The sequence below is a fragment of the Canis lupus genome, chromosome 8 (genome assembly GCF_003254725.2).
Source record: "Canis lupus dingo isolate Sandy chromosome 8, ASM325472v2, whole genome shotgun sequence".
NCBI lineage: Eukaryota > Metazoa > Chordata > Mammalia > Carnivora > Canidae > Canis > Canis lupus.
Window position 1 is genome coordinate 33,577,584 of NC_064250.1, and position 24,056 is coordinate 33,601,639.

Here is a 24,056-nt window from a genome sequence, read left to right on the forward strand (position 1 = left end):
CCTAGAAAACCTTCAAATTATCCTGAAAATCTACGAATTCGGCCTGAGAATTAAAGAGAGAACACCTGGAATGCAACAGTGAGAAGAGTTCGCGCTTCTATCAAGGTAGGAAGACGGGAAAAAAGAAGTAAAAAAACAAAGGCCTCCAAGGGGGAGGGGCCCGCGAGGAGCCGGGCTGAGGCCGGGGCGAGTGTCCCCAGGACAGGAGAGCCCCGTCCCGGAGACGCAGGAGCTGCACCGACCTTCCCGGGAGGAAAGGGGCTCGCAGGGAGTTGGAGCAGGACCCAGGAGGGCGGGGATGCCCTCGGGCTCCAGGGGACAGTAACAGCAACTGCGCGCCCAGGAGAGTGCGCCGAGCTCCCTAAGGGCTGCAGCGCGCACGGCGGACCCGGAGCAGCTCGGAGGGGCTCGGGCGGCGGCTCCGCGGAGGGGGCTGCACGGCCCCGGGAGCAGCTCGGGGGGGGCTCGGGCAGAGGAAGAGGCTCCGTGCGGAGGGGGCTGCGCGGTTCCAGGAGCAGCTCGGAGGGGCTCGGGCGGCAGCTCCGCGGAGGGGGCTGCGGGCCGGGAGCGCGAATCCACCAGCGCAGGCTCCGGAGCACAGGGCGCCGGGACACAGCCCAGGATCCCGCCTCCCCCGGGACAGGCAGAGGCCGGGAGGGCCCAGGACAGCGAGGACGCTCCTGCCCCAGCTGAGCAGATCAGCGGCCCCGCCCGGGAGCCTCCAGGCCCTGCAGACGGAGTTCCTGCCGGAGCTGAATCCAGGTTTCCAGAGCTGCCCCGCCACTGGGGCTGTTCCTCCTGCGGCCTCACGGGGTAAACAACCCCCACTGAGCCCTGCACCAGGCAGGGGCACAGCAGCTCCCCCAACTGCTAACACCTGAAAATCAGCACAACAGGCCCCTCCCCCAGAAGACCAGCTAGACGGACAACTTCCAGGAGAAGCCAAGGGACTTAAAGTACACAGAATCAGAAGATACTCCCCGGTGGTTCTTTTTTGTTTTGTTTTGTTTTGTTTTGTTTTGTTTTGCTTTTTGATTTGTTTCCTTCCCCCACCCCCCTTTTTTTCTCCTTTCTTTTTCTTTCTCTTTTTCTTCTTCTTTTTTTTTTTTCGTTTTTTTCTTCCCTTTTTTTTCTCTTTCTCTTTTCTTTCCTTCTTTCTCTCCTCTCTTTTTCTCTTTTTCCCAATACAACTTGCTTTTGGCCACTCTGCACTGAGCAAAATGACTAGAAGGAAAACCTCACCTCAAAAGAAAGAATCAGAAACAGTCCTCTCTCCCACAGAGTTACAAAATCTGGATTACAATTCAATGTCAGAAAGCCAATTCAGAAGCACTATTATACAGCTACTGGTGGCTCTAGAAAAAAGTATAAAGGACTCAAGAGACTTCATGAATGCAGAATTTAGAGCTAATCAGGCAGAAATTAAAAATCAATGGAATGAGATGCAATCCAAACTAGAAGTCCTAACGACGAGGGTTAACGAGGTGGAAGAACGAGTGAGTGACATAGAAGACAAGTTGATAGCAAAGAGGGAAACTGAGGAAAAAAGAGACAAACAATTAAAAGACCATGAGGATAGATTAAGGGAAATAAACGACAGCCTGAGAAAGAAAAACCTACGTTTAATTGGGGTTCCCGAGGGCGCCGAAAGGGACAGAGGGCCAGAATATGTATTTGAACAAATTCTAGCTGAAAACTTTCCTAATCTGGGAAGGGAAACAGGCATTCAGATCCAGGAAATAGAGAGATCCCCCCCTAAAATCAATAAAAACCGTTCAACACCTCGACATTTAATAGTGAAGCTTGCAAATTCCAAAGATAAAGAGAAGATCCTTAAAGCAGCAAGAGACAAGAAATCCCTGACTTTTATGGGGAGGAGTATTAGGGTAACAGCAGACCTCTCCACAGAGACCTGGCAGGCCAGAAAGGGCTGGCAGGATATATTCAGGGTCCTAAATGAGAAGAACATGCAACCAAGAATACTTTACCCAGCAAGGCTCTCATTCAAAATGGAAGGAGAGAGAAAGAGCTTCCAAGACAGGCAGCAACTAAAAGAATATGTGACCTCCAAACCAGCTCTGCAAGAAATTTTAAGGGGGACTCTTAAAATTCCCCTTTAAGAAGAAGTTCAGTGGAACAGTCCACAAAAACAAGGACTGAATAGATATCATGATGACACTAAACTCATATCTCTCAATAGTAACTCTGAATGTGAACGGGCTTAATGACCCCATCAAAAGGCGCAGGGTTTCAGACTGGATAAAAAAGCAGGACCCATCTATTTGCTGTCTACAAGAGACTCATTTTAGACAGAAGGACACCTACAGCCTGAAAATAAAAGGTTGGAGAACCATTTACCATTCGAATGGTCCTCAAAAGAAAGCAGGGGTAGCCATCCTTATATCAGATAAACTAAAATTTACCCCAAAGACTGTAGTGAGAGATGAAGAGGGACACTATATCATACTTAAAGGATCTATTCAACAAGAGGACTTAACAATCCTCAATATATATGCCCCGAATGTGGGAGCTGCCAAATATATCAATCAATTATTAACCAAAGTGAAGAAATACTTAGATAATAATACACTTATACTTGGTGACTTCAATCTAGCTCTTTCTATACTCGATAGGTCTTCTAAGCACAACATCTCCAAAGAAACGAGAGCTTTAAATGATACACTGGACCAGATGGATTTCACAGATATCTACAGAACTTTACATCCAAACTCAACTGAATACACATTCTTCTCAAGCGCACATGGAACTTTCTCCAGAATAGACCACATATTGGGTCACAAATCGGGTCTGAACCGATACCAAAAGATTGGGATTGTCCCCTGCATATTCTCAGACCATAATGCCTTGAAATTAGAACTAAATCACAACAAAAAGTTTGGAAGGACCTCAAACACGTGGAGGTTAAGGACCATCCTGCTAAAAGATAAAAGGGTCAACCAGGAAATTAAGGAAGAATTAAAAAGATTCATGGAAACTAATGAGAATGAAGATACAACCGTTCAAAATCTTTGGGATGCAGCAAAAGCAGTCCTAAGGGGGAAATACATCGCAATACAAGCATCCATTCAAAAACTGGAAAGAACTCAAATACAAAAGCTAACCTTACACATAAAGGAGCTAGAGAAAAAACAGCAAATAGATCCTACACCCAAGAGAAGAAGGGAGTTAATCAAGATTCGAGCAGAACTCAACGAAATCGAGACCAGAAGAACTGTGGAACAGATCAACAAAACCAGGAGTTGGTTTCTTGAAAGAATTAACAAGATAGATAAACCATTAGCCAGCCTTATTAAAAAGAAGAGAGAGAAGACTCAAATTAATAAAATCATGAATGAGAAAGGAGAGATCACTAGCAACACCAAGGAAATACAAACGATTTTAAAAACATATTATGAACAGCTATACGCCAATAAATTAGGCAATCTAGAAGAAAGGGACGCATTCCTGGAAAGCCACAAACTACCAAAACTGGAACAGGAAGAAATAGAAAACCTGAACAGGCCAATAACCAGGGAGGAAATTGAAGCAGTCATCAAAAACCTCCCAAGACACAAGAGTCCAGGGCCAGATGGCTTCCCAGGGGAATTCTATCAAACGTTTAAAGAAGAAACCATACCTATTCTCCTAAAGCTGTTTGGAAAGATAGAAAGAGATGGAGTACTTCCAAATTCGTTCTATGAGGCCAGCATCACCTTAATTCCAAAACCAGACAAAGACCCCACCAAAAAGGAGAATTACAGACCAATATCCCTGATGAACATGGATGCAAAAATTCTCAACAAGATACTGGCCAATAGGATCCAACAGTACATTAAGAAAATTATTCACCATGACCAAGTAGGATTTATCCCTGGGACACAAGGCTGGTTCAACACCCGTAAAACAATCAATGTGATTCATCATATCAGCAAGAGAAAAACCAAGAACCATATGATCCTCTCATTGGATGCAGAGAAAGCATTTGACAAAATACAGCATCCATTCCTGATCAAAACTCTTCAGAGTGTAGGGATACAGGGAACATTCCTCGACATCTTAAAAGCCATCTATGAAAAGCCCACAGCAAATATCATTCTCAATGGGGAAGCACTGGGAGCCTTTCCCCTAAGATCAGGAACAAGACAGGGATGTCCACTCTCACCACTGCTGTTCAACATAGTACTGGAAGTCCTAGCCTCAGCAATCAGACAACAAAAAGACATTAAAGGCATTCAAATTGGCAAAGAAGAAGTCAAACTCTCCCTCTTCGCCGATGACATGATACTCTACATAGAAAACCCAAAAGTCTCCACCCCAAGATTGATAGAACTCATACAGCAATTCGGTAGCGTGGCAGGATACAAAATTAATGCCCAGAAGTCAGTGGCATTTCTATACACTAACAATGAGACTGAAGAAAGAGAAATTAAGGAGTCAGTCCCATTTACAATTGCACCCAAAAGCGTAAGATACCTAGGAATAAACCTAACCAAAGATGTAAAGGATCTATACCCTCAAAACTATAGAACACTTCTGAAAGAAATTGAGGAAGACACAAAGAGATGGAAAAATATTCCATGCTCATGGATTGGCAGAATTAATATTGTGAAAATGTCAATGTTACCCAGGGCAATATACACGTTTAATGCAATCCCTATCAAAATACCATGGACTTTCTTCAGAGAGTTAGAACAAATTATTTTAAGATTTGTGTGGAATCAGAAAAGACCCCGAATAGCCAGGGGAATTTTAAAAAAGAAAACCATATCTGGGGGCATCACAATGCCAGATTTCAGGTTGTACTACAAAGCTGTGGTCATCAAGACAGTGTGGTACTGGCACAAAAACAGACACATAGATCAGTGGAACAGAATAGAGAATCCAGAAGTGGACCCTGAACTTTATGGGCAACTAATATTCGATAAAGGAGGAAAGACTATCCATTGGAAGAAAGACAGTCTCTTCAACAAATGGTGCTGGGAAAATTGGACATCCACATGCAGAAGAATGAAACTAGACCACTCTCTTTCACCATACACAAAGATAAACTCAAAATGGATGAAAGATCTAAATGTGAGACAAGATTCCATCAAAATCCTAGAGAAGAACACAGGCAACACCCTTTTTGAACTCGGCCACAGTAACTTCTTGCAAGATACATCCACGAAGGCAAAAGAAACAAAAGCAAAAATGAACTATTGGGACTTCATCAAGATAAGAAGCTTTTGCACAGCAAAGGATACAGTCAACAAAACTCAAAGACAACCTACAGAATGGGAGAAGATAGTTGCAAATGACATATCAGATAAAGGGCTAGTTTCCAAGATCTATAAAGAACTTATTAAACTCAACACCAAAGAAACAAACAATCCAATCATGAAATGGGCAAAAGACATGAACAGAAATCTCACAGAGGAAGACATAGACATGGCCAACATGCACATGAGAAAATGCTCTGCATCACTTGCCATCAGGGAAATACAAATCAAAACCACAATGAGATACCACCTCACACCAGTGAGAATGGGGCAAATTAACAAGGCAGGAAACAACAAATGTTGGAGAGGATGTGGAGAAAAGGGAACCCTCATACACTGTTGGTGGGAATGTGAACTGGTGCAGCCACTCTGGAAAACTGTGTGGAGGTTCCTCAAAGAGTTAAAAATAGACCTGCCCTACGACCCAGCAATTGCACTGCTGGGGATTTACCCCAAAGATACAGATGCAGTGAAACGCCGGGACACCTGCACCCCGATGTTTATAGCAGCAATGGCCACGATAGCCAAACTGTGGAAGGAGCCTCGGTGTCCAACGAAAGATGAATGGATAAAGAAGATGTGGTTTATGTATACAATGGAATATTACTCAGCTATTAGAAATGACAAATACCCACCATTTGCTTCAACGTGGATGGAACTGGAGGGTATTATGCTGAGTGAAATAAGCCAGTCGGAGAAGGACAAACATTATATGTTCTCATTCATTTGGGGAATATAAATAATAGTGAAAGGGAATAAAAGGGAAGGGGGAAGAAATGTGTGGGAAATATCAGAAAGGGAGACAGAACGTAAAGACTGCTAACTCTGGGAAACGAACTAGGGGTGGTAGAAGGGGAGGAGGGCGGGGGGTGGGAGTGAATGGGTGACGGGCACTGGGGGTTATTCTGTATGTTAGTAAATTGAACACCGATAAAAAATAAATAAAAAAAAATGTTTTGGCATTAAAATGGATGTGTTGACTCAACTTTGGTCATATTGATTTTATACGATAAAAGGCATAGATGTATGATTTATTATATAGTACATAACAGGATCAGAAGTGGTGTGAGTCACCACGTCTGCTCTCTGTACAGGTCTTTGTCAATAAATTTGAAAATGAAATTGTTAGATAAGAGAAGAAATTGATTCTGCATATGTGTATAAAGAACTTCCTGCGTGCTACTAGCATTTTACCAATCTATCCCCCTCAGCCAGAATAGGAGACTTTTGCTCCTAATTCTATCCTGACAACATACAGTTCATTCCACTCACACTTCAGAGCAAGATCAAGAAGCTGAGTTCTCGGGGCATCTGGGTGGCTCAATCAGTTAAGCATCTACCTTCAGGTCAGGTCATGGTCTCAGCGTCCTAGGATCAAGCCCCACATGGGGTTCTGAGCTCAGTGGAGAGTCTGCCCCTCCCCCTGCTTATGCTTTCACTCTCTCTCTCAAATAAATAAATACAATCTTAAAAAAAAAAAAGAAGAAACAGCTGAACTCTCTCCCTCCAACGCTGTAGAGGCAACGTGTATGTGACAATGCAGAAAGCAGTAGTTCAGAGAATACGAGGCCATGAAGCTACTGCTTTGCCTTAGAAAGTCATCTAAGTTTTCTGCCCATGTTACTTCGCAGGAAATGAAACTATAATCTATTCAAAGAGTTTGTGTTATTTTTAGCCAATCCCAGCTACCCACTTCAATCTGTTCATTTTTAAAGGTTTATATGGGTTTTAGCATTTGCTTTGGAATATCATTCATATTATAATATATGATGTGGTAATCTATAAATAAAATAACCGACCAGAAAATAGGTCTGAAGGTCAATTAGAGTGTTATATTAAATAGAATTACTTTTTGAAAGTTCTCGATTTTTGCACTTTTAATGACTCATTCAGAAAAAAAAACTAGTTAGGGCACCTGGGTGGCTAAGTCAGTTGGGTGGCCAGCTCTTGATTTGGGCTCAGGTTATGATATCAGGTCCTGGGATTGAGCTCTGCTTTGGGCCTCATGCTCAGTGGGGAGTCTGCTCACCCCCAGCTCACACATGTGCCCATGCACACTCTCTCTCTAGAATAAATATATCTAAAGAAAAAAAAAGAAGAAACTACATTTAAGTTTACAATGTTCACACTCTGACTATAGCTACCATGCAGCTCTACATTCTAAAATGATGTTTCTCATAAAGTACTTATTGAAATCTCTATTAGTTTCCTATTTCTGTTGTAAGAAATTACCACAAACTTTGTGGCTCAAAACAACACAAATTTAACATCTTATAGTTCTGCAGGTCAAAAGTCTGAAATGGGTCTTAGTTAAAATCAAGGTATATGCAGGATTGTATTTTAGAGGTTCAGGGGAGAATCAATTTCCTTGCCTTTTGAAGCTTCTGGGAGCAGCTAGCATTCCTTGGCTCATGACCACATCACTCTGACCTCTGCCTCTCTCATCACATCTCCTTCTCTGACTCTGACTCTCCTGCCTCCCCCCTATAAGGACATATGTGATTATATTGGCCCCCCTAGATGATCCAGAATAACCTCCCATCTCAAGATTCTTAACTCAATCACCTCACTAAAGTCCTTTTTGCCATGAAACATAACAAATTCACAAGCTCCAAAGATTAGGACACAGACATCTTTGGGGAGCCACTATTCCACCTACCACAAAATCCATCACAAATAGGAGAGGTTTTCCTCTACCTCATCTGACCTGAGAGTATTTAGAAAACTGTTATCAATTAATGTTGATCCAGAAGTTATTACTGGTTGTGAGTGACTAGGAGATATCTCTGTGACTCCAAGAAAAAGGTGATGAGCAAATAAAATTCTAGTGCCAGACACTACTCAAACACAGTCTTCCCATAGTGGGAAGAAAGAAAAAAAAAAAAACAGCTTGGACAATTTGTTCCTTCTTTGGTTTTCAGGAAACTCAGTGCTAAAAACATGTTGATAGAATGAATTTATCAGAAAAGGAAGTGACAGTAAAAGGTAAGACATATCTGGAGAAATGGTAAATAATTATAAGAAAAACTCTGATATGTTAAAAACAAAACAAAACAAAACAAAAACAAAACCTCAGGACTTACGGGAATCACTTTTAAAAGCATAACAAGTGGGCAGCCCCAGTGGCGCAGCGGTTTAGCGCTGCCTGCAGCCCAGGCGTGATCCTGGAGACCCTGAATCGAGTCCCATGTCGGGCTCTCTGCATGATGCCTGCTTCTCCCTCTGCCTGTGTCTCTGCCTCTCTCTGTCTCTATGAATAAATAAATAAAATCTTTATAAAAAAAAGCATAACAAATCACTAAATTGGTATCTCTAATTTAAAAATACTTAGCTATGCATGGGGGCTGGAATCAGGAGGCAGGATAGGAGGACCCCCTTCCACATTTCTGTTTTGCCCTCTAATAACCTACTTTTATTATAAAACTCACCCTCCCCACACTGAAACTTTATGAAGTGGGTTCTGCTCTAATCAAAGAAAGGCACCACTCTGGCTTTCCTCTCTGTCCCCATGCAAAGTGCCATGAACAGAGTAGGTGCTCAGGGAGGTTTGTTGGATGAATTAACCAGATCAAAAGGACAGTTCATCAAAGAAAAGTATTCCTCCTTAGACCACAAACCTTTCAAAGTTTTACCAAGTCTAATTTCATCTTTAAAAAAAAAAAAAAATCCTGAGGTGCCTGAGTGGCTCAGTTGGTAAAGAATCTGCATTCAGCTCAGGTCATGATCTTGGGGACCTGGGATTAAGTCCTGCATGGAGCTCCCTGCTCAGCGGGGAGTCTGCTTCTCCCTCTCCCTCTGTCCCCCACCCCGACTCATATGCACAAATGAACGTGCTCTCTCAAATAATTAAACAAAATCTTATTTTAAAAAGAGCTTATTTTAAACTACACAATCATGCAATAACTTGACACAGTGATTTTCCTGCTCTGCACTTGTATTAATGTACTCACCCTTTCTCACCACTAATCTAAAAGTTTTCATGAGAGAGGAGAATGATCTTTAAGAAATCATATGCAATAAGATTCGAAATTGGATATTTCAACCAAGGCACCATAATACACTAGCATGATATTCCAGAGCAAAGTTCCAGACCAACATCCAAATTTCCAATGAAATTGCCAAACACTAGTTATGTGACTTTTTTTTTTTTTTTTTTTTTTTTTTTTAGTTTTTTTTTTTAGTTATGTGACTTTTAAACCTAACCTCTGCTGGGGTGCCTGGATGGTTCAGTGGCTGAGCATCTGCCTTCAGCTCAGGTCGTGATCCCGGAGTCCTGGGATCAAGTCTTGCATCAGGCTCCCGGCAGGGAGCCTGCTTCTCCCACTGCCTATGTCTCGGTGTCTCTCATGAATAAATAAAATCTTTTTTAAAAATTTTAAAAAATAAACCTAACCTCTGCTGCACTGAAGGTTGTAAAAGGGGCTGTTAAAGACTAAGAGAATTTCAGAGAGGGTATTTCTTTAGAGAAGAGATCATCTTACCTCAAGTGAAGAGAGTAAGGCCTCAAGGAATCACCAGAGCTTATAGCATCTCTCTAGAAAAAGCCAAAAGGAGAGACACCAAGGAGCTTCCCTGCTGATGGGGAAGAGAGTGTCAGAGGTGAGGTCAGCCTGCACCCATGGAGCCTCTCCAGGATAATTCGGGCCATGCCCGAGAGACAGCAAGTACGTAGGTGTCTGGACACTGACTGCTAAACTGAGACTGTATCTGCCAACCAAATAAAACCTAAGAAGAAACCGAAAAGTAACAAGCCTGCTGAGCACACACTCAGAAGTGGGGGAAGAATTTCCCCTAGGAAGCAAATTCTACAGGGACAGAAGGTAACTCCATATATTTGTTTTCTGACTGCAGACCATTCACGCTGCTTGTTCAGCACACTGGTTACTCATGTCTTCTCTCCATTTGGAAGTCCTCCCAAAACCAATAGTTGTCTTCCAGCTGGGAAGGAAAGATGGAATTCCTTCCAAAAACTAGGTAACTGTGCTCTCAGTGGGCAGCTGGAGACTATTTGGAGGCTGGCTATTTAAGAGCACACTAAATATAAACATCTAAGAAAAAACTGATAACTTTTCTGAAATGAACCATCCATAAACATAACCAGAAAGTCCATTTTGCTCCATAATTGATGCCAAGAAAGCAAGCTGCCACCTTAAGAAAATAAAAGGAGGAGAGGGGGGAGGAAGAAAGAAACACGAGTGACTCTTACCCAGGCCCTGATTCTGCTGTTCCCACTCGATAGCGTCTGGCACCTGGTAGGTAGCTCCCTCCAACGGGCCCAGATTTTCCTGCTCCAAGCCAGGTTCTTGAGACGTGATGCCAGGGAGAGTAAACCCAGGCAGCTCAGCATCACCATCCAAGCTCTCATCCAGGGTCTCTCCTTCTTTATCTTCTTCATCTTCTTCCTCATCTTCCTCTTCTTCCTCTTCCTCCTCCTCATCCTCTTCATCCTCATCTTCTTCTCCCTCTAGGAAAAAAAGAAATCACCAAGAAACACAAAGGAACACAGTAAATGCCTACATATGAATCTTTTGAAATGACCCAAACACTACAAAATAATTGTAGTTGACTTTTTCAAACAAATTTCATAGCCAAAGTTGGGTGATGTGGGCCTTGCAAGATCATGTGCTCACCATAGGTGTATGGTGTCAGATAATTAGTACAGAGCATGTGTACATGGAGTCACAGTTCAGGAAATATAAATTTTTATTAGTTTATATTTACGAAGGTACGAAACATCCCTTCCCTTTTTCTGCTGGAGGTCACTGAAGATGTACCCACAATTTCATATCCAAAATATATAAAGAAATTATAGAACCCAACCCCTAAGAAACAAATAATCCAGTTTAAAAATTAGAAGACTTGCACAGATATTTTTCCAAAGAAGATATACAGATTGCCAACAGACACATAAAAAGATACTCAGCATCACTAATCATCAAGGAAATACAAATCAAAACCTCAATGATATCACCTTACATCTGTCAGAATGGCTAGAAACAAAAAGATGAGAAAAATAAGTGTTAGTGAAGATGTGGAGAAAAAGGAACCTTCATGCACTGTTGGTAGGAATGCAAATTGGTATAGCCACTGTGGAAGACTTATGGAGATTCCTCAAAAAATTAAAAATAGAAATACCATATGATCCAGTAATTCTACCCAAAGAAAATGAAAACACGAATTCAAAAAGATACATGCAGCTCTATGTTTATTGTGGCATTATTTACAATAGCCAAAATATGAAAGCAACCCAAGTATCCATGGACAGGTGAATGGATAAAGAAGTGATACACACACACACACACTCATATATATATATATATATGTATATATATGTATATGTATATATATGTATATATATGTATATATACATATATATGTGATAAACACACATACACACACACCACAGAATGCTACTCAGCCATAAAAAGGAGTGAAATCTTGCCATTTTCAATAGCACGGATGAACCTAGAGGGTATTATGCTAAACAAAATAAGTCAGACTGAGAAAAACAAATACCATATAATTTCATTCACATGGGGAATCTAAAAAACAGAACAAATGAATAAACAAATAAACAAAAAGGAGAAACAGACCCATAAATACAGATAACAAACTGATGGTTGCCAGAGGGAAAACACATGGGGGTTGGGCAAACAGAAGTGGGAGATACAGGCTTCCAGTTACGGAATGAATAAGTCACAGAGATAAAAGGCACAAAATCGGAAATACAGCCCATAGTATTGTAATAGCATTGTATGGTGACAGGTGGTAGCTACACTTGTGGTGAGCATAGCATAAAGTATAGACTTGTGGAATCACTAGGCTGTACAGCTGCAATTAATGTAACATTGTGTTTCAACTATAATTTTAAAAAAGGGGGGTGGAATGCCTGCCTTTGGCTCGGGGCATGATCCTGGAGTCCCGGGATCCATCCCTGCATGGAGCCTGCTTCTCCCTCTGCCTGTGTCTCTGCCTCTCTCTCTCTCTCTGTGTGTCTCTCAAGAATAAATAAATAAAATGTTTTTTAAAAAATCTGCCCATGAGAAAGTACACTAAAATACTAACAGAATTTCAAGAGTGTCCCAATCCTTTTGTATCTTATAATACTAAACAAAAAAATTCATTATTTTGGCACAATTTTCCTTCTATTCTCCTTCCATATCAGTGAGTAGAAGATGTTAAATGAGAGGTACATATATCCACTCCTGGCTCCTGTTGGAAAATTGACCCAAGAAAGTAGAAACAACTACATCAACATTCTCAATTCAATTCTAAAGGAGATTAGGAAATAGGATATTGATCGAAGGCAGTCAGAAAAGCACACTTGAAAAAAATCATTATTATTATCATCATCCTAAGAATTAAATTCACAATTTGTCACATTCAATGCTTCAAGCAGAGTGAATTGAGGAAACAGAAAGTCCCCAATTTTACTTTGCTTCACCAATTTTAATTTTCTAGGAATACTTCAAGGCTCCTCCCTCACCATGGATACACCCTGAAGCCCCAGATGAGAGCTCACAAAACTGAGAACCTTCCCCTGGTCTCTTCTCTTGGCTCTCCACTTGAAATGGTGGAGAAGGGAAGAGGGAAGATCAGAGCTACACAGGAATTCCGACACTCTCTTTTTCTGCTTCTAGACAGTATTCTCCATACAGATTCCTTTTCACCTGTTGTTTACAGAGGTTTTTTTTAACTTTTAAAAAATAGTACATCTTATCTTTTTCATTCTTATAAAAACTTTAACTTTGTAGGACTTAATACCTCTCACTATTCCAAAAATTCAATGACTATTTCTCAAACACCTAGTTCCAGACAGTAGGAATAAACCAGTACCGTCTCTGCCTTCCTGGAGCGAATATGCCACTCAATGAGACACACAGCTCACAACAGATGATACAACATTACACTCTGATTAAAACTGGTAAGACTGTTGGGGATTTACCCCAAAGATTCAGATACAATGAAACGCCAGGACACCTGCACCCCGATGTTTATAGCAGCAATGTCCACAATAGCCAAACTGTGGAAGGAGCCTCGGTGTCCATCGAAAGATGAATGGATAAAGAAGATGTGGTCTATGTATACAATGGAATATTACTCAGCCATTAGAAACGGCAAATACCCACCATTGTGGATGGAACTGGAGGGTATTCTGCTGAGTGAAGTAAGTCAATCGGAGAAGGACAAACAGTGTATGTTCTCATTCATTTGGGGAATATAAATAATAGTGAAAGGAAATATAAGGGAAGGGAGAAGAAATGTGTGGGAAATATCAGAAAGGGAGACAGAACATAAAGACTCCTAACTCTGGGAAACGAACTAGGGGTGGTGGAAGGGGAGGAGGGCGGGGGGTGGGGGTGAGTGGGTGACGGGCACTGAGGGGGACACTTGACGGGATGAGCACTGGGTGTTATTCTGTATGTTGGTAAATTGAACACCAATAAAAATTAATTTATTAAAAACAACAACAACAACAAAAACTGATAAGAAAAAAACTGATAAGAAGATGGAAAATGTCAATCTCTGCTTTTTTTGGATGGGGAGATCAAGGAAAACTTTTCTGGTAAGGTAAAGTTTGAACAGAGATTATATCAAAATAATGAATTCTATTGTTTAATTTAGGTCAATATCTACAGGAGCATTCCTGGCAACAGGGAACAGAAGGAACAGCAGAAACAAAAGCCTTGGGATGCCTGGGTGGCTCTGGGGTTTAGCACCTGCCTTCATCCCCGGGCGTTATCCTGGGGTCCTGGGATCAAGTCCCGCATCAGGCTCCCTGCATGGAGCCTGCTTCTCCCTCTGCCTGTGCCTCTGCCTCTCTCTCTGTGTGTCTCTCATGAATAAATAAATAAAATCTTAAAAAAATAAAAAGAAAAGAAACTAAAGCCTTGATGCAGATGTGTGCTGTGTTCAAAGAATGACAAAAACTGGGCTGGGAACAAGAAGGGATAGGAAATGAGGTGGGAGGGGTAAGCAGGGGTCAGATCTGACACATATCTATAAGGAATGACTGGCTGCAGGGTGAGAAACAAGCTATATCAGAGCAAGAGACAAAGCAAAGAGACCCATTAGGAGGGTATTTCACAACCAGGGAATAAGATGATGGTGCTTTGGACAAGGATGTAGTTCTGGAAGCAGGAAGAAGTGATCAGATCTGGGATGTAGTGTGAAGGTAATTTCAAAGTAGAGCCCTACTGATAATTATGATGTGTGATGTGGAAGGAAGATTCCACTTTATTAAAGATGGAAACTAAAGGGTAAAGAATAAAATCAAGAATTTTATTTGAGACAGATTGTGTGATCCCTATGCCTACAACTTCCAAATGGAAATGCTGGAAGCCTAATGAAGATCAAAGCTAGAGATAAACATCTAAGAGTCATCAATTTAGAAATAATATTTACAGCCTGAGACTGGCTGAGATCATCAAAATAATGAGTCTGGGTAGGAGGAAAAGTGGTCCAGTCCAAGCCCTGGGCAATCGGACAATTAGAAGTTGGCCAGCAGAAGGAGATCCAGCAAAGGAGATACAGAAGTGACCACTGAGGTGGAAGAAAAACCAAGACAAGTGTGGAGTGGAGGGAGTCAAGGGAATAATAAAACATTTCTGAGGGCCTGAGTAAGAAACTGAGAATGTCCCTCTGGTATTGTCATTACCGCTGGCTTCGACACTGTGGAAGTGATTAGTGATTTGACCAAAGCTGTTTCTGTGGAATGGTAGAGGTAAAAGCAAGACTAGAGTAGTTGAAAAGAAAATAAGAAAAAAAAAAAAAAAAAGAGAGAAAAAAGGGAGTAGATACAGCAAATATTAAAAACAAAAAAACCTACAAAAACTTTTGAAAAAAAGAAGAGGGATGGAAGAGGGCAGCTAGAGGAAGATATGGGGGTCCAGGGTAGCTTCTGAAAATAGGAGATACTAGAATTTGCTTGTAAGTTGATGGGTAAGATCTAGTGGCAGGGGGGTAATGATGACTCAGGAGAGAGGGGAGAGGGCTGCTGGGGAATGCTGGAGATGAGGTATGGCAAGGGGTTGTACACATGGACTCAAGCCACACCAAAGTACTATGACTCTGTGATTTTGGACACGTTACTGTACCTCAGCTTCCTCATCTGTAAAACTAGGGTTCTTCCTACCTCTCGGGGCTGTTGTATGGTTACATGAGTTAATATATAAAGTACTAAGGACTAAGCTTGTCTCATAGTGGCCACTGTATAAGGCTGTTTCTTTCTTGTGACTGAGAAGGGATGGGATCCAGTGCACAGGCTGGCTCAGACACCTCCTCCACTGCAGTGGGCACGAGTGCAGGCAGAAGGATAGATCTGGTGATGGGAATATATGAAAGTTGTCTTCATATTACTTTTGTTTTCTCAGTCAAATAAGAAACTAAGAAGGAAAAAAAGAAATGTTGGTGTTTGGAGGTGAGAGGAAAAAGTGTGAAATAGTCATCTTGGAGAATGGGCAAGTGAATTCCCCAGGGAAATGTGATAGGACTGGCAGGCAGCCCTATGGGCCCACCTGAGATGGGACATCATAAATTTAAAGTGAGACAGGCTGAGGGGGTTGTGTTTTTCTCCAGCCACATTCAGCTGCTTGGGTTCAGGCATGGGTGGTAGAGTAGTGTAGGCAGAGAGATTTAACCAGCAGCAAATTTTGCTAGAAGAGTTCAGTGGCGGAGGGATGTGGTTGACTGTGTGTCAAGGAAGTGATTAAAGATGGACCAGGTAAGGACACCTGGGTAGGTCAGTTGGTTAAGCATCTGCCTTCAGCTCAGGTCATGATCCCAGAATCCTGGGATTGAGCCCCGCCTTGGGCTCTTTGCTCCATGGGGAATATGCTTCTCCCTCTACCTACCACTCCCCCTACTTGTTCTCTCTCTCTCAAATAAATAAATGAAAATCTTAAAGAAAAAAAAAAACAGATGAACCAGGCAAAGGGTTCACAGTAATACAAACTCCCACAGTAACACAAGTAAGTCCTGGGGATATAATGTACAGTATGGTGACTATAATTAACAATACTGTATTGCATACTTGAAAGTTATTATGAGAGTAGATCTTAAATATTATCACCACAAAAAAAAATAGTATTTATGGGTACCTGGATGACTCAGTCGGTTAAGCATCTGCCTTTAGCTCAGAGTCCTGGGATCAACTCCCTTGCCAGCCTCCTTGCTCTACAGGCAGTCTTCTCCCTCTGCCCTCCTCCCACTCATTTTCTCTCTCTGTCTCTCTCAAATAAATAAACTCTTAAAAAATAGTATTTATGGGATGCCTGGGTGCCTCAGCAGTTGAGCGTCTGCCTTCGGCTCAGGGCGTGATCCTGGAGTCTTAGGATGGAGTCCCACATCGGGCTCCTTGCATGGAGCCTGCTTATCCCTCTGCCTGTGTCACTGCCTCTCTCTCTCTGTGTGTGTCTCTCATGAATAAATAAAATCTTGAAAAAAATAGTCTTTATGCGAGGAGATGGAAATGTTAACTCACCTTATTGGGGTAACCATTTTGTAATATATATGTATATCAAATCATCACATTGTGTCCCCTAAACATATGTTGACATATGTTATATGTCAATAATATCCCAGTAAAGCTGGAGGGAAAATAAAGATGGACCAGGGACTCTAATTAAAGAGAAGCTGAGGAAGAAGTTGGACAGAGAAAAAAGTATAGGGTCACTGGAATTTGGAGAAAACTATCAGGGATCATCACAACTATTTGATGGCTTTCCTGACTTTCCTCCTGCAGACAGAAACTGGCCATAGACTAAAAAGAACGTATCTTCATTTTTAAAGCACTATAAAATCATTTTCAGCTGCCTTTTCCTTCCACAAACCTAAACGGGTTGTACTTGATGGAATGATTGTGACAATATGATACTGGTCCCCTAGGAACACAAAGGTAAAGCCCTTGAGTTTTCAGCTCTCATCAGTGAACTGTTGACCACTGACCACTACCACTTACCAAGGACAACTTCTACTTGACCCACAATAAGCTCAGTTAATTCCTCCCCCTTAAAGTATAGAGCTGTATAACCCAGCAATCTCACTTCTCGGTATATATCCAAAGAAAGCAAAAGCATTATCCCAAAGAGATATCTCTACTCCGGTGTTCATAGCCACATAACTCACAATAGCCAAGGTATGGAAACAACCTACATGTCCACTGACAGATGAATGGATAAAGAAAATGCAATACACATACAATAGAATATTATTCAACATTTAAAAAGAAGGAAATCCTATCATTTGCCACATGGATGAAACCGAAGGACATTATGCTGAGTGAAAGTTCGACAGAGAGAGACAAATACTACATGGTAGTACTTATAGGTGGAATCTAAATTTTAAAAAAGTCTAACTCATAAAAACAGAAAGTAGAAAAGTGGTTGCCAGGGGCTACAGCATGGAGAAAACAGGGAAAGATTGGTAAAAGGGTACAAACTGTCAGCTCTAAGATGAATAAAGTCTAAAGGTCTAATGTATAACATGGTGACTACTACAGATGATAACACTATATTGTATCACTAGGATTTGCTAAGAGAACAAAGCTTAAATGTCCTCACACCAAAAAAGTAAATATGTCAGGTGATGGCTGTGTTAATTAATCCAATGGTGGGAGCCCTTTTACAATGTTATGCATCTACCAAGTCACCAAAATGTACACTCTAAATACAATTTTATTTCTCAACTATATCTCAATAAAGTCAGAAAAAATAGGGACCCCTTCGTGGCTCAGCAGTTGAGGGTCTGCCTTTGGCTCAAGGCATGATCCTGGGGTCCTGGGATCAAGTCCCACATCGGGTTCCCTGCATGGAGCCTGCTTCTCCCTCTGCCTGTGTCTCTGCCTCTCTCTCTCTCTGTCTCTCTCTCTCTCTTTCTGTATCTCTCATGAATAAATAAAGTCTTTTCAAAAAAAAGTCAGAAAAAATAAGGCATAGAACTAAAAATAATGAAAAGGACATCAAAAAGTCAGGCTGCACATCAGCAAGCCATGGCCAACAAACTGATCACTACCTTCCTGAGGTGGTTTGAATGACATTGCTTAGATCAACATGTCTCATAATCTCTCCCACACTCACCCACCCTGGTAGAGCCTTCCGTCTCCTCCTCCCTGTCCTGAAATGCCCAACATGAGATGTTTACTCCACATCAGAGGAGTATTCTCTTGGAGGATTCCTTTCATACTGGGAAGGAAAGAAGGGCCCCAACTGCCATGGGAGATGAGAAAGGAAAGCCTTCCCCTTATACCACCAACCCCACCCTTCAACACAAAGGAACTTAAAAGGTTTACTATTATGTCACTTTTAGTACCTGAGGAATCATATTGCAAGCCTGAGGAGATAGATAGTTCTAGAAAAAGGATGTTTCAGGAACTGTGCTGAGAAGACAGGAGGAAGACAAGCCTTACTGGAGTGAGGCTTTTAGTATAACCTTATTTCCTCCTTATCTTTGTCAACCTGAGAATTTTCTTATTTTGTAGGAGCCTATAATCATCTTGTAGCTGTTAAACACCTGTAATAGGATGTCACCGGTACCCTGCTGCAATTTTCTGTGGAACGATCAGTAACAAAAAGATATGATCACCTTTCCAAATATTACCAAAGTAATGTATTTTATTGCAGTTTGACCCAGAAAGGTGGAAAAGTACTGGATAAAAGGAAAGATGATCTTGTCCTCTGTTGTGTCACCAATGATGAGCACAGTGCTTGGCCATCAGGAGTGTTCAAAAAGTATTTGTTGAACAGATGGACAGGTGAATGAATGCATAAACAATGAACTAAATGCAGGTTTTTAACAATGGGGTACATCTAAAGAAACACAGAGTAACAACTAATAAACAATTAGTAAAACATTCTCCAAATAATCTTGCAGCAAGCACAAAGGCAAAATATTAAGAACAACAGGTGTGGAGGTCACTTGATGGAATGAGCACTGAGTGCTAGATGCCACTGATGAATCACTAAATTCTATCCCTGAAACTAATAATACACTATATGTTAGCTAAATTGAATTTAAATTTTAAAAAATTTTTAAAAAGAACAATAGGTACAAAACAAACTGGAGTTGTATACATTAATTTTCCGTTCATAAAAACTAAAGAGAGGGCAGCCTGGGTGGCTCAGTGGTTTAGCGCCACCTTCGGCCCAGGGCGTGATCCTGGAGACCCGGGATCGAGTCCCACATCAGGCTCCCTGTGTGGAGCCTGCTTCTCCCTCTGCCTGTGTCTCTGACTCTCTCTCTCTTTCTCATGAATAAATAAATAAAATCTTAAAAAAAAAAAAAAAAAAACTAAAGAGAAAGTCATCTGTATTTCAGCCAGTCTTTCAACTAGTTACACCCAAGAGCAACAATGATGTCATGAACAGCTCTGAACACAGAGGGCAATGATATGAAATAAATATTCAACAAATAATTGTGCCAAAAACCATAAGGAGACCACTGATCCAAAAAACTGAATCTAAAGGAAGAACTAAAATAAAATAAAATAAAATAAAATAAAATAAAATAAAGAACTCATTCAAATTATACTCCCATGTTGTATTTAAAGGTTACAGGGTAGAGCTTTCTGAGTTTGGTAATTCTATTTTCGCCTATTTTATTTTATTTTTTTATTTTATTTTCGCCTATTTGAATCCTAAATAAGCATGCAGACCAATATAAAACAAACACACACACACACACAAAAAAGGGCACCCCCGGTGGCACAGCGATTTAGTGCCGCCTGCAGCCCGGGGTCTGATCCTGGAGACCCAGGATCGAGTCCCGTGTCAGGCTCCCTGCATGGAGCCTGCTTCTCCCTCTGCCTGTGTCTCTGCCTCTCAGTCTCTCTCTCTCTCTGAATAAATAAATTTTAAAAAATACTTATTTAAAAAAAAAACAAACACGCACACACACACACACAATTATTTCATATTAAAATAACACAGAAAAAGAAAAAAAAATGAACCTCTAAAAGAAGGAACTGCTTTTGGTTTACCAGATATAACAGATACCAAGTAATAGTGATCAAAGACTTAAAAATTGTATTTCTCCTGGGAATCTCCAAAAAACACTGCAGTCCTGGTAAGAAAGGTTCACAGAGTTCAGCCTGAAAATTTCTTCAAGTTGTGTCTGTCACCTGGAATGGAAAGTACATCCTCACAACTAATGCTTCCTTATTCCCAGGATGACTTGACACGGATTACTTCATAACACCAAGGATTCGCAGTGACACTAACAGCAATCAAGTGGGCAATAATGACAGTTGAGTAAGCACCTCTAGTGACAGACAACAAATCCTCCCACCACTTCACACTATTCCCACTCCCAAGCACGACACACATTACATAAACTCCCTTTCGCTCTTGCTGAACCAGCACTAGCTAAGGGTGTCCCACTGCACTCAGGATGCCCAGTCTGGCATTGAGTGAGCTCCCTGGTCATGGACCTAATGGATTTTTTTCATAGTCTTCTTACTAAGATCAAGTCACATGTTGGCATGGCCACCGTTGAGAATTCTGACACCTAACAACAGTGAAAACCTGACAGGTGTCCGCCAAAAAAACGAACACAGGTGTTTGCAACAGGGATGCAGACGTGGTTCGAGGTCTCATTTTTGGGCTTGATGTGAACTGAAACTATAACATAAAAACTGTAAAACATCAAACAGAGATGTCAGGTAAGTGCCATACGGCTAAGAGACGCTCAATGATATCAAGCAGGGAGTGTGTCCACAGCTTCCACAGAGAAATGTCCTATTGCAAGTGGCAGGAAGAAAAAAAGATATGTCTAGACAGTATCCTCTTTAAGCCAATTTCACCTGTCTAGATACTCTGACAAAATCTCTTAACTGCTGTTTTATAACCCATAACAATACTTCGAACTTACACAGGGCTTTTCTTCCGAGGAGCTCAAAATGCTTTGCAGGCATTATCCTCTAAGCTTACACTGTCAGCTAAACAGAAAGCAAGCCTGATAAACTCTGTTTTACTTACAGCCCTCACAGCTGGTGATATAACTGCCTTGAGTGCTTAAATACCATAACAGAGCCTCAAATGGGTTTGTTGAGCCCAGAATTTTTGACTCTCTAGAACAGGCCTGTTGTATTTGTTGCAAACACTTCTGCCTAAGTTCACCAAAACCAAGAGTTTTACTTTCGTTCAGGACCAGAACTGTGAGTTAATTCCCAATGAATCCAAACAGAACATATATATGGAAGAAAAATTACCCCACGATCATGGCCTGAATAATCTGACTCTCCTCCAAAGTCCGGTTGCCATGAACTTAATAGGCAGTTCCTACCAAAGGTCTTCAGTTTCTCTCATTCCATTTTTATCACAGTTTAGACATTTTTAGATTTCCAGAAGCTACAGATGTTGCTAGCATTCCCAGAGTATTACTAATGAGGGGAACCTTGGTTGAGAATACATGATCCTGGGCAGCCCTGGTGGCTCAGCAGTTTAGCGCCACCTTCAGCCCAGGGCGTGATCCTGGAGACCAGGGATCGAGTCCCATATCGGACTCCCTGCATGGGGCCTGCTTCTCCCGCTGCCTGTGTCTCTGCCTCTCTCTTTCTCTCTCTCTCTCTCTCTCTCTCTCTCTCTCTCTGTGTGTGTGTGTGTGTGTGTGTCTCTCATGAATAAATAAATAAAGTCTTAAAAAAAAAGAGAGAGAGAGAATACATGATCCCAATAATGGAGACAGGAAGAATTTCAACAGTAATACTTGTACTCAACATAACCTGTCTCTCCCTGTTTAACAGGAAGAAGAGCATCTTACCTGTACACTCTGTCTCTTTGGAAAAGTAATAATCAATTTGAATCATCATCTTTTAAGTGTCAAACTTTTCTTTTTAGTGGCCCTTTTCTTTCCTTTACAATGTTTAAAATTAAATCTAAGGTAAATTAGGGCACATGAAGAAGAGAAAGAATATCATGGAAAAAACAGGGCAGATGCTGAGTACATATTAGCCTTTCTCCCACTTCCCCCTTAAAGGGAGTTGCTTGGACACATCCCAGTAGCATATTTCTAAAAAAAGAAACATATGGGGGCACCTGTGTGGCTGAGTCGATCAGATGTCCAACTCTTGGTTTCAGCTCAGGTCATGGAGCCCCACAATGAGTTCTGCACGCTCAGCGGGAGGTCTGATTTAGATTCTCTCTCCTTCTCCCTCTGTCCCTTGCCCACCACCCCCACCCTGCTTGCATGCTCATTCTCTCAGATAAATAAATAAATAAAATCTTCTAAAAGGACAAAAAATAGCTTTTTCCTCTGGGCTGCCAACATGCCATCCAGACAGAGGAAGACCCGGAAACTTTGGGGCCACATGAGCCATGGCCATGGCCGCATCGGCAAGCACTGGAAACACCCAAGAGGCCAGGGGAATGCTGGTGACGTGCATCATCACAGGATCAATTTCGACAAATATCACCCAGGTTACTTTGGAAAAGTCGGTATGAGACATTACCACTTAAAGAGGAACCAGAGCAAAAAAAAAAAAAAAAAGAAAGAGGAACCAGAGCTTCTGCCCAACTGTCAACCTTGATAAAGTGTGGACCTTAGTCAGTGAGCAGACACAGGTAAACGCTGCCAAAAACAAGACTGGAGCTGCTCCTATTATCAATGTGATGCGATCAGGCTACTACAAAGTTTTGGGAAATGGAAAGCTTCCAAAACAGCCTGTCATCGTGAATGCCAAATTCTTCAGTAGAAAAGCTGAGGAGAAGATAAAGGGTGTTGGGGGCGCCTGCGTTCTAGTAGCTTGAAGCCACATAGGGGGAGGTTCATTAAATGCTAACAAGTGAAAAAAAAATAAAAAATAAAAAGACAAAAAATAAATAAAATAAAAGAAGAAATATTTGTCGGCATGTGTTTTCCTGGCAATTTCTATACAAATATAATCAAAAGCCATCATAACAATATGGTTTCCACACTTAACTATCACTAAGTGAAACAATGGGGATGGCACTGCTTTTATTTTCCGGACCTTTATTTTTTTAACTTGGACATCAAAATGGATACAAAACTGGAAAGCCAGGAAAGAAAAAATTAAACTTGTTTTGAGGATATGAAACAAATCTCCAGCAGATGGCTCTCTGGTATCATAAGGGATGGAGGAGCCCCAGAAGCATCTGAAGTTCTTCATGTCCACCAAATTCAGCAGCTCACAATGTAAAGCTGACTCAAAATTTATGGAATTACATGACATTTCTAAAATCTTAAGTATTGCTGCCAATTCAGTGCTTTCACATTTTCTCATGTAACACTGGATATGTACAATAGAATATATATACAATATTTATTTTATTAAGCCTAATAATGAATCCCAGAGAACTTAAGAATTGGAATATTCCAGGGTACCTGGGTGGCTCAGAGGTTGAGCATCTGCCTTTGGCTCAGGTCATGGTCCTGGGATGGAGTCCTGCATCCTGCATCAGGCTCCCCAGAGGGAGCCCTGCCTCACTCTCCCTCTGCCTATGTCTCTGCCTCACTCTTTGTGTCTCTCATGAATAAACAAATAAAATCTTAAAAAAAAAAAAAAAGGTGATAACAACAACAAGCAGGACAAGTCAAGCAGCAAGCACATCAATTAAACCAGATAATGGTCCTAAAACCATCCACTCCATCATTCATCATTTACCCAATGCCTGGAACCCACATGCCAATGCGGATACAAGATAGAAAGACCTGACTCTGCCCACCTGCCCTGAAGGAGGTCTAGAAAACTCATTTAAGAGCACAAACTGATGATCAGCTGCTGGGAAGATAGACTCTTTTTGGGTGTCCATACTAGTAAAAATGAAATGGCACCCTCTCTAATTT

At 41.3% G+C, this 24,056-nt stretch overlaps 2 protein-coding genes across 12 annotated transcripts in view; one reads left to right on the forward strand and one right to left on the reverse strand.

Moving 5' to 3' along the window:
- ARMH4 (armadillo like helical domain containing 4) overlaps positions 1-24,056 on the reverse strand; it is a 171,657-nt gene that overhangs the window by 82,533 nt on the left and 65,068 nt on the right. For all 11 annotated transcript variants that reach the window (XM_025442328.3, XM_025442326.3, XM_049113218.1 and 8 more), the window contains one exon: positions 10,465-10,722. In XM_025442328.3, coding sequence (XP_025298113.2) covers positions 10,465-10,722 — 258 coding nt within the window. The remainder of the gene's footprint in view (positions 1-10,464; positions 10,723-24,056) is intronic.
- On the forward strand, positions 22,519-23,040 carry LOC112656858 (60S ribosomal protein L27a-like). Its single transcript, XM_025442336.2, has 2 exons — positions 22,519-22,706; positions 22,741-23,040. Exons 1-2 carry the CDS (start codon positions 22,519-22,521, stop codon positions 22,997-22,999), a joined length of 447 nt encoding a protein of 148 aa, XP_025298121.1. The 3' UTR covers positions 23,000-23,040.

Excerpts from the sequence above, each read along its gene's own strand:
- LOC112656858 (XM_025442336.2), top strand. The coding sequence starts at position 22,519 with ATGCCATCCAGACAGAGGAAGACCCGGAAACTTTGGGGCCACATGAGC. Across the intron at positions 22,707-22,740 it reads GGTATGAGACATTACCACTT|AAAGAGGAACCAGAGCTTCT; the intron begins AAAGAGGAACCA and ends AAAAAAAAAAAG.